At 30.8% G+C, this 11,324-nt stretch overlaps 1 protein-coding gene across 3 annotated transcripts; it reads left to right on the top strand.

Annotated features, from left to right (window-relative positions):
* The first annotated feature begins 4,467 nt into the window (after nucleotides 1-4,467).
* Nucleotides 4,468-11,089, top strand: LOC107481638 (potassium transporter 10). Of its 3 annotated transcripts, XM_016101914.3 has the most exons (10): nucleotides 4,468-4,889; nucleotides 5,104-5,151; nucleotides 5,235-5,519; nucleotides 5,977-6,202; nucleotides 7,009-7,254; nucleotides 8,347-8,397; nucleotides 8,494-8,754; nucleotides 8,832-8,999; nucleotides 9,280-9,534; nucleotides 9,994-11,089. In XM_016101914.3, exons 3-10 carry the CDS (start codon nucleotides 5,394-5,396, stop codon nucleotides 11,028-11,030), a joined length of 2,370 nt encoding a protein of 789 aa, XP_015957400.1. In that variant the 5' UTR covers nucleotides 4,468-4,889; nucleotides 5,104-5,151; nucleotides 5,235-5,393; the 3' UTR covers nucleotides 11,031-11,089. The 3 variants fall into 3 exon arrangements, with proteins under 3 accessions (XP_015957400.1, XP_015957402.1, XP_015957399.1); XM_016101916.3 differs by lacking the exon at nucleotides 5,104-5,151 and having other exon boundaries at nucleotides 4,468-4,837; XM_016101913.3 differs by lacking the exon at nucleotides 5,104-5,151.
* Nucleotides 11,090-11,324: the final 235 nt, after the last annotated feature.

Raw genomic sequence — 11,324 nt, 5'->3', positions numbered from 1 at the left:
TGTATTTTTATAGCAAAATTTCAGTCTCAATTTAAAAATTCAGTGCTATTGTTAAGAAATTTCGGTGTTATTTTTCTGCACAATTTAAAACTCTCACTCCTCTTCCTCTTCGTCGTCGTCATCATCATCATCACCATCATCATTATCATCTTCTTTTCCTTGTTTCACATTCTTATAATTCTTATTTCACCCTTTTAACAAAAACTTGTGCCACGGATAAAAAATTTCAGTGTCAAAATTGGAAAATTTATGTGTCACGATTAAAAAATTTTAGTGATATTTTCTGATAAATTCTGCATAATTTAAAACTCCTCTTCCTCCTCCTCTTTTTCTTCTTTATCATCATCATTGTCTTCTTTTTTTTTTATTCATCTTCTCCTTCTTATTTTTCTTTTTCATAATTTTTCTTGTTTTATACTCTTAACAAGAATAAAAAAAATCAAATAAAAAAACACATAATATTGCAAGAAGAAAAAGAGGAAAATAAAAGCAGCAATAAAATATCGAAGATAAGCAAAAAATGCACAAAAAAAAAAGAAATGTAGGAGACAAACCTTTAATTAGTGAGAAGTTGGAGTATGTAAACACACTCTCACTAATAAAACTTTTTTTTGTTGATTTTAGATTAACTTGATTGAATTATTGATAAGTAAAAAAACTCAGATATAAAATAATAATGATTGATTAATGTTATATGTTATATTTTTTTAATTTTTACCTAATAATAAATATATTAAAAACTTTAAATATTTAGATTATAATTATAATTTTTTTATATTTAATACGTTAACGAGCATTTTAAGATATTTGTTAGTTAAATTGTTTTTATTTAAGTAAACGAATTATTATTATTATTTTTAGAAGAAACATATTAAAGCACTTTTTAAGAATACTATAATTAGAAAATTTATATAAAATATTACAAATCAAATATATATTTTTTTATTTTTATATGTATTAAATATATTAAAAAATATTTTTTTCACTTTTATTCTCTTAACCAATATCATTAAAACGTTTTTTAGTTAAATCCTTTTTATACACACGTCTTATGAATTGCTAGAATGCATGTGACTATTTTAATCTAGTTTACTCCTTTTGCAAACTCAAGTCATCGTTGAAAGATGGTAGAAAATACAAATTTTTTTTTTTAATTTACAACAAGAATTTTACTAACAATACGTCAAGATATCTGTTAAGAATATTAAAAAGATGAGAGAATGACAAATTGATCTTTGATTTTTTGGTCTATGAACATTTAAATTCTTAAAAATTTAAAAATATATTTAAATTTTTAACCTTTTTTTTTAAATTTGGACACATCCATCTCTAGTTTTAATTTGTCCCATTTTAAAAACACTTTTACGTATGCATCCGTATCAACCATGTTAGTACAATGGAAGTTATGTTTGATTTTTTTGTTGGGTCTGACAAACTCAAGTGAATATAAGGAATCGATAGATTTAGATTTTAAAAATATCAATTAAGGACTTAAATGTCCGTAAATAAAAAAATTAAAAACCTATTTGTCCTTTTTTAAAAAGATAATTATTATTTATAAAAAAATACACTTAACAAATTTGTTAGCAAATCTTTTAAGAATTGTCATTTTCAGTATCTATTTGAAATTTTGAATACTAACCAGCAATAAAACAGGTAGAAAAATATTTTGATCTAACATAGCTTGGGCTTTATCATACTACGATAGTGACAGTTGTGATGCGTAGCATCTCTTATTAATTATTTTTTTACATTATTGATTCTAGACACTAACTACCCATGACATTCGGAAAATAATTAGAGCAACTCGAAAGGAATATTTTTTATTTTTATCGTAACTAAACTGATTTAAAATTAAAATTTGTGTTGGATATAATATTTAAAATAATACTAATATTAATAAAAAATACAGTATCATTTTAAAAAAAGTCCAATACAATACAGTAATTTATATATCCATCCATTAAATAAACATTATAATGTTATTAATAAATTGAAATAAGACTAAATGATGAAGTAACAAATTTCATGCTGAATATCAAATTAATTTTCATAATATATATCTATGATTCCATAAATATTTATTTGATATTTTGTGATATTTAAAATAAAATAAAATTAAAACCGAATATTAAAGGTGCTATAGTGAAAAAAAAAAAAAGCAGCTCAACTAAATAATCACTTAGATTTTTTTTAAGAGTAATTACCTGAAATTAGCTTTGCTATGTGAGTTTAATTTGTTTTAAATATAGAATAATACACAAACATACCGCAAGAATATATAACTTTACTAACATCACCAAAAACCAAAGCAAAGAGAATTATTATGCATTTAAATATTCGTACTTCTTTTATTTTATGAATGAAATGAAATACATTACGTAGAACAACAATTAAACAGAGACCATCATAATTCCATTATTGTTTTGGTTACTGTTTAAATAAATTAAATGACAGTGTCGATGCAGAATTCAATTTGAAAACATTTCAAATTTATTTATTTATCTATTTATTTATGTTTTCAATTGAAAATGACATTCAAGTTTATCCATTATTATTATTATTATTTTTAAATTTTAATGGTTGATGAGCATCACCAATTTAAAAAATATAATAAAATCGGATGAGAATATTGAATATTGAACCAAAATGAAAACCATGAGTAATAGAATATTAGGATGCTCCCAAAATATAAAATAAATTTTTGATGTTTTCATTCCATTGTCCTGGCATAGCAAATAAGCAAATAACAACATTTGCCATTTCAATTGTTTTTAAATTTTTATTCAAACTGCTACTATAATTTGTTTTCATAAAATATCATTTAAAATAGGAGTTTTCCCATAAATAAAACATAAATAATTAATCCTTCTTTGTCTTGTTCCCAATATAATTTATATATGAAATAATTTACTGTTTTTTGGTAAGCGAGAAACTTTCTAAATATTTCCATTTTTGAAAAAAAAGATAAAAATGCCAAAAAAATACATTTAAAAATATCACTATACCCCATTATTGATCTCAAAATAGAAATTAATAACATCTACTATATACGTGAATTAAGCAATTAAAGAAAAAAAACTCTACAAACAAACAAAATAACTAGCCAAACTAAAAATATAGTTGAAAAATTTTATATTAGAGCGGAGACATTTTGGTATTAATTTAAATAAATTTATTACTATTTTTATTTTTGACAAAAATTTATTCTAATAAGTATAAATTTACATTCGTTTAACTAAATAAAATTACCATATAGTGTAGTACAAACTATTTTAAGTCTAATATAAAAAGTAATACTTATAAAAAAAAGTAAGAACAATAAAAATAAGAAAGAAAGAAGAATATTTAATAATAAGAAGGAAAAAAAAATATACCACTAAATAAATTATGCATAATTCAAAACAACTCTTCGTCATCATTATTATCATCATCATTTCACATTTTCATCATTTTTGTTTCACCTTTTTTACAAGAACTTAATTGCAATACAAATACTTACTTTACCATCTTAACAAGAACTCGTGTCAGAATTTAAAAATTTTGGTACCAAAATTAAGAGTATCACAATTAAAAATTTTTAAAATTATTTTCTAATAAATTTTGCATAACTCAATTCTTCCTTCTTATTATTATCATTATCATCTTTTTATGTTTTTGTTTATCTTTTCTTTTTTGTTTTACATTCTTATTATTCTTCTTATTTTATCCTCTTAACAAGAATAAAAATAAAAAAATACATAATGCTACAAAATTATCAAAAAAAGAAAAAAAAAACATAACAATAAAAAATGACAAAAAAAACATAAAGAAAAAAAAGAAAAAAAATATGAAAAAAAGATATAAATATTCACATTCATAGCCAAAAAATTAAAATTTATAAACATGCTTTCATTAATAAAATTAATTTTTGTTGACCGTAAAAAAAAATATCATCAAATGCATTATGTTAGATACTCTTTAAAGATACTCTTTAACATTATAAAATTAGAATTCTTGCACTAAAATATTAAAATTCTAACTTCTAATAATACATATAATAAATGTAAAATTTACTTTTTTTATTTCTTTTTTAGTAAATTTAACAAATATACTTAAAAAGCATTAACAAAATTCTAAAGTGACTAAAAATTATCTCTCCTATTTTAATAATAATATTATCTTTTACAGAACTATGTAAAATGAAAAAAAATATTTATGGAATAATATTACAAAAAATAAGAAAGAGATTTAATAATTTCCGAATCTAAATTTTAATGGCAGATTCCACGTTCCACATATGGGTAAACTGTAAATGCTAGATGAATTGATTAGATATCCTGATTAGGCAAGAGAAGATGGTGAAAAATTTTTCTATTTTGAAAAAAAAAAAGAGTTAGAAATTACAGAGTGGTCCCCACCTGCATAGCTCAATCTCTCTCTTCCACGAGCTCCACCATACAAATACAGAGTCTCTCTCTCTCTAGATTATGAATAGCTTCTCTGTTTCTTTCTCTTTCTCTCTCCAGAGATTATTTGTCTGGTTCCTTGCAAGAGGCAAGAGCCAAGAGGTTGCTCTGTACTGTAACCGTTCTAAAAACGAGAAGAAGAAGAAGAAGTAACAACAAAACCTCTTCTTTACACTCCTTCAATTCCTCCATAAAAGGAAACCAAAAAAACTTGACTTGTTCCTCTTCCTCTCGTCTTTTTATGCTTTGCACATGTGAAGCTTGATGGGTTTTTGTTCTTGATCCTGTGCCACTGAGATATAACAAAGAAGAAGAAGAAAAAGTTAACCTTTTTCTTAGCTGAATGTTTGGCCATTCCCAGTGAGAAGTAGCTGATTGTGCAACTACCGGTGAGGCTTGGTGCTGCTTGCAGCTACAAATAAGGCTTTTCCATTAAGTGGGGTATGCTTACTTTTATCAAATTTGCATTTTTTTTTTTCAAAAAAGAAGAAAGAATTTCAATTCTAAGTTTTTGTTTTTTGGTGGTGGGTCTTTGGTAGTTGATGCTAGTTTTATTGCGTCTTGATTTAAGTTCTGTTATGCTTATCCATGCATAATCTCTGGCAAAAAGCTCCAACATTTTTGTTCTGGTTGTGCTGAGCTTTTTTTTTTGTAGGTAGTTCATTTTATTGCTGGATCAGTATAAGGATTCGAATAATTTTATGTATGTTGATTATTGAAATTGGGTTGTCATTGTTTTTTCCGTGAACCAGTTGTTAAAATCTGCAGTGTTGCTTTGTTTTCCAGATTCTATAGGTTGGTTTGGATCCGTTGTTGGAATGGGCATGAATACCAAGTGTGCTCGAATTTGAATGCCAAGTTGTTGGAAATTCCAGTGTTTACTGAGGAAGAGGGACCCAAGATTGCATAGGTGTTATTAGTGTGAAATCATTGAACTGTGCTGAAATGGCTTCGAGGGTAGAGAGTGATGAAGATGGAGATAACAAAGGTAGTATGTGGGATTTGGATCAGAAGCTTGACCAGCCTATGGATGAAGAGGCAGGAAGGCTCAAGAACATGTACAGAGAAAAAGTATGATGCAGCATTGCAAATTGTTTTCACATTCTTTCTATTTCTCTTGTTGCTAGATTACTTTCCTTCTTTTTATTGGGTTGAGGAAATTCGATATATTAAACCTAACCTATCTTTTGTCATTTTTTCTTCTTATAGGAATGAATATTTGTAACAATGATTTCAACAATCAACATTAAATTGTTCAATTAATGTACTTATCTCGGAAAGTTGTTTATAGTGGCCAGACTTAATAATGAGACTATTTGTAGTTTTGGAATTAAAATGAATGCTTGTTATCTTTTAATTTGGTTGAGAGATCTAGATGGTTATGTCTACTTGAAGTTATTTGAAGTGTCTGAGTCTGACAGGATATTCATCGTTCACTATACAAATACAATTATAGGTTACTATCTTAGCTAATGGAATTTGGTGTATGTGTATAATTCTGTTTTTGATGAAGTTTTCATTTGTTCAGAAATTTTCTGCAGTGCTGCTTCTTCGGCTTGCATTCCAGAGTCTTGGTGTGGTATATGGAGATTTGGGCACTTCGCCCTTGTATGTTTTCTACAACACATTTCCTCATGGAGTGAAAGATCCAGAAGATGTAATCGGAGCTCTTTCCTTGATTATCTACTCTCTTACTTTGGTGCCGCTCCTCAAATATGTTTTTGTTGTATTAAGAGCAAATGACAATGGCCAAGGTATAGTTTCTTTCGTTAATTTTTGGCTTTAAAATTGCATAAAGAAAATAAATAGTACTGTATTATAACTTCAAAGATTGATAGCGGACCCTCCCTTTCTTAATCTTTAATGATCTTTCAACAAAATTCATCTAGAATTTACGTTAAATGAGTGGATTTACTAGACAATATAGATTAGAAATGAATGTAAGTGAGAAAGTTGGGATAGCAACTATCGTAGAAAAGATGATAGACTAAGGTTTAAGGTTTTCACATTGTTATAAATAGGGATAGGTGCTTTGTGCCTTTGTCTTCCGTACCGTACTTTATCATATTAGATTATAGAGTAGTTCTAGTGGCATAAAAATCAATTTGCCAATTGGCAAGAAATGCTAGGCTAATCAGTCATGAAAGGGTTTCTTGTTAAGGGAGGAGAGAGAAAAATTAGTTTCAATAGTCCACAACCTCAATAGTAATACATAGAGGTAGATGGAGATTAAGAAAAACAATGGGTGAAACCATCAAGAAAATATTTAGGATTGAATGGTATGTGTTAGTTTCCAATGCAATACTAAAGTTTGATTTATGTAATTAACACCACTTAGTGGAAAGGCATGTTTTTTATTATTGTATAGTCTTTTCTATGTATGTTTTTATTGAATGGATAAGGTCAGACATCTCATGAATAAGTGTTGATAGATTAACTAATTGGATTCTTTCATAATTGTAAGTAAAATGCACTAGTTTTACATAGGATTTGTAAGTATGCCAGATTTAGACTGCTGAGCTGCAATGAAGTTTTTTCCAAACTAACATTTGTGGAGCAGGGGGAACATTTGCGCTTTATTCCTTGCTTTGCCGGCATGCCAAGATTAAAACCATTCCAAACCAGCATCGCACCGATGAAGAGCTTACAACGTATAGTCGGTCAACCTTCCATGAAAAGTCATTTGCTGCAAAAACTAAGAGATGGTTAGAGGAACAGGCAACTAGGAGGAGTGCCATTCTTATTCTTGTCCTTGTTGGCACCTGCATGGTGATTGGAGATGGGATTCTGACCCCAGCTATATCCGGTATGACTTATTTTCTTCTCTAGATTATCTCTGTTAAAGCATGTACCTGGTCCAGTTTCTGATATTTCTCCCATATAATTTGGTGGGGTGCACACAATACCCTGTGCCATTCATCATGATGGAGAAGAAAACCATGCCATATTCATATTTTATTTGTTTCTCACATCGTGTAGTTTTATGTAAGGATCTTGAGAAGACTTAGATTGGTTGTCATGTGAATGCAATTCAACTGAAACTTGTAAGGCCATGGTGTTTTCTCTTAAAAATATGCTACAACCGATAAACCAGCCTATTGATATTACTATTTGAGTAAGTGGTGGGCTGGGCATTTGGCAGGATGTCGTTCCAATCTTAAGCATGATTTTTAATGAGTGTTTTCTGGTTTGTTCAATGATCAATGAACTTCTTTCGTTATACTAAGGTTGATGAAATGATTTGGAAATAAAAGATGATGGCAACAGCAAGATTTGTCCCACTAGGTGAGGTTGTCTATTGATCCATGTCATAAAGATTTGACAAAGTTCTATTTTAACTTTCAATGGCATGAGACAACTTTCCCCTTTTATCCGAGTTTGGGACTAGTTATGTAAACTCTCATTTATTTTAACATAGGCTGACTTGAATTGGAAATAAAAGAAATGGAAGAAATCTTGTATGCGATGGTATATCTTACAATTGGATCCTAACATTCTACCCTCTTCCACCAGCCTCGTCGGGCTCATTGTGCACTAGCCCCTTGACTAGTCTTGGGTGAGTATTACAATGCTGATATCAACGCTCGCGCCACTCAGTTGCATCCAAAACATGGTGGAAGCTTCTGATACAAGGGCAATGAGAAAGGCCAATGCCTTATAAGAACCCCCACCCAAACAAAAAAACCAACACACTAGGAATTTGTGTTGAATTCTATTCTTTTCTAAGTTTTTCTTTTATATGTATTGTAGTGACGAAGGTTGTCAAGATCAATCTACTTTTCTGCAACTATTCCCCCCAACACACATTTGTTTCTCTCTGGTTTTCCCCCTTATAATCTTATTCTTAATACATTTCCAATATATTTTGAGAGATTCATTGCCATATCTTCTGTTGCAGTTTTGTCAGCAGCTGGTGGCATCAAGGTAAATAAGCCACATATGAGTAATGGTATGGTTCTCCACCTACCACTTATGTATAAGTGCTTATAGTTTTCAAATCTTTAGTTCATCAGTGTTGAAGACATTTTTTCTGCCTGGGTTACAGGTGTGGTTGTCCTGGTTGCTGTCGTAATATTGGTCGGGTTTTTCAGCATGCAACATTATGGTACAGATAGAGTTAGTTGGCTCTTTGCTCCAATTGTCCTCCTTTGGTTTCTCCTAATTGGAGGCATAGGTATATTTAACATCTGGAAACATGGAAGCAGTGTTCTAAAAGCATTCTCGCCGGTGTATATATATCGCTATTTCAAAAGAGGAGGACAGGAAGGCTGGACTTCCCTGGGTGGTATCATGCTCAGTATAACAGGTAATTTAAACTCTTATTTCCTTATTCTATTAATAGTTGCTCTTGGACTTGACAATTTGTGATGATTTTTTTCTCAGGGACGGAGGCTCTTTTTGCCGACTTAGCTCATTTTCCAGTCTCAGCTGTACAGCTTGCATTTACATTAATTGTGTTTCCTTGCCTTCTTTTAGCCTATTCCGGTCAAGCTGCTTACCTTATGAATAACTTGGATCATTCGCAAGATGTTTTCTATCGTTCTATTCCAGGTTCGTTTGTTATACTGGCATAATCATGTTAAATTGAAAGATGATTTGTCTTCCAAATTATAAATCTCTATGTACTGACTCACAATTTTTTCATTTCCAAATTCTTAGTACATAGTCTATTCTTCTATTTTTTGGTGCCAAACTTTTTGTTCCTTTCTCCCTACTGGAATCAACTTACACATATTCCTATGGTACATATATTAGTCAAATTTCCACAGTAGCTTTTTCCTATTACTTGGAATTGTTTGTTTCTTAAGACGATTATCCTTTAATTCTGCAGATAGAATATACTGGCCAGTGTTTGTCGTTGCAACCACAGCGGCTATAGTTGCAAGCCAGGCCACAATAACAGCAACCTTTTCAATTATTAAGCAAGCTCTTGCTCATGGATGTTTCCCAAGAGTTAAAGTTGTATATACATCAAAGACATTCCTTGGCCAGATATATATTCCGGACATCAATTGGATCCTTATGATTCTTTGCATTTCTGTTACTGCTGGGTTTGAAAATCAAAACCAGATTGGTAATGCATATGGTAAGTTTTTTCCCTTAGTTCACTATTATGAGTATTTTTCGTGCCATTGGAAGACATTTCTGATGCTCAATTATATTAACAAAATGTCACATGAAATGTAAAAAGAGCAATGCTACATGACCAGTAATAATTTGCTTCCATATTTACAGGGATTTTGCACACAAGAAGCATATAGTTTGCATCTATATTTACTTGCACACATGAATCAATACAGTTTGCACTCACATTTTCTCGGAGTTTGCACACATGAATTAGTAAAATTTATTTGTTAAAGATAATTTAATATTTGTGCTGGTCAAATGATGGCCAAAAGTACTAAAAATTGCTAGCCCCCAAGAGTTACGATCATGCTTTGTTTTTCATTTTAGCTGAACATGAGTAAACTAGTTTTTTTTTTGTCTTAATAGATTTTTTCAGCTCATCCTTCTTTTAATTGTAAAATTATCATTGACATGGCAGGTACTGCAGTGGTGATAGTCATGCTGGTTACAACATTCCTTATGATTATGATCATGATATTAGTGTGGCGCTGCCATTGGATTCTTGTTCTCATCTTCACCGGCTTATCGTTAATCGTCGAATGCACATATTTTTCCTCTGTACTGTTCAAAATTGATCAAGGTGGATGGGTTCCCTTGGTAATTGCTGGAGCATTTCTTGTTATCATGTATGTTTGGCACTATGGCACGGTGAAGCGCTATGAGTTTGAAATGCATAGTAAGGTCTCAATGGCATGGATTCTAGGCCTTGGCCCCAGTTTGGGGCTGGTTCGAGTCCCGGGAATTGGACTAGTCTACACAGAGCTTGCAAGTGGAGTACCCCACATCTTTTCTCATTTCATCACCAACCTCCCAGCAATCCATTCAGTTGTAGTTTTCGTATGCGTCAAGTATCTTCCTGTCTACACAGTCCCAGAAGAAGAGAGATTCCTTGTCAAGAGGATTGGACCTAAGAATTTCCACATGTTTCGATGTGTGGCACGATATGGATACAAAGACCTGCATAAGAAAGATGAGAGTTTTGAGAAAAAGCTCTTTGATAACCTTTTCATGTTTGTTCGGCTCGAATCTATGATGGAAGGGTGTTCGGATTCGGACGAATACAGCTTATGTGGACAGAAAACAGTGCAGTCCATGGATGGCATGTTGAGTAACAATGGAAACACAAGAACTGCATCATCCAATATGGATATATCAGTTTCCTCACTAGATTCAATAGAACCGGCTAAATCTCCACCGCATGTGAAATCCTCCGGTCAAACAAGCAGCCAGACCGAGGTCGACGAACTCGAGTTCTTGAATAACAACAGGGATGCCGGGGTGGTTCACATACTAGGGAACACTGTGGTGAGGGCAAGGAGAGATTCAAGGTTCTACAAGAAAATAGCAGTTGATTATATATATGCATTCCTTAGGAAGATATGCAGGGAAAATAGTGTGATCTTCAATGTTCCCCATGAAAGTCTCTTAAATGTGGGTCAGATTTTCTATGTATAGCCCCAACATTGCTTACTCTATCTTATCAAGGTATAACCTATGATGCAATTTTAAAGCAAGTCACTCACTCAGACTTTTTTGTTTTTTTGGGTGGCAATCATGTTGAAATAAGTTGACTAGTTTCTTTTCATGAATTTAGGTTGCTTCTCTTTGATTTCATGCTGTCTAAATATTTGAGATAGGATAAATGAATATTTGGGTCTAAACTATAGAAATTAAAGGTTTAGTAGAATATATAAATGTTCTTTTAACATGCATAATACATGACATAGGTGGTCTAGTGGGTTAACTTAA

The sequence above is a fragment of the Arachis duranensis genome, chromosome 3 (genome assembly GCF_000817695.3).
Source record: "Arachis duranensis cultivar V14167 chromosome 3, aradu.V14167.gnm2.J7QH, whole genome shotgun sequence".
In the NCBI taxonomy this organism is placed as follows: domain Eukaryota; kingdom Viridiplantae; phylum Streptophyta; class Magnoliopsida; order Fabales; family Fabaceae; genus Arachis; species Arachis duranensis.
The sequence above is the reverse complement of the archived record's forward strand: the minus strand, read 5'-3'. Positions and strand labels throughout refer to the sequence as shown.

Bases quoted from the DNA above. Each gene is read 5' to 3' on its own strand.
- LOC107481638 (XM_016101916.3), top strand. From the start codon at position 5,394: ATGGCTTCGAGGGTAGAGAGTGATGAAGATGGAGATAACAAAGGTAGT. The intron at 6,203-7,008 runs GTATAGTTTCTT...TTTGTGGAGCAG, and splicing joins AGCAAATGACAATGGCCAAG to GGGGAACATTTGCGCTTTAT. The intron at 9,000-9,279 runs GTTCGTTTGTTA...TTAATTCTGCAG, and splicing joins TTTCTATCGTTCTATTCCAG to ATAGAATATACTGGCCAGTG.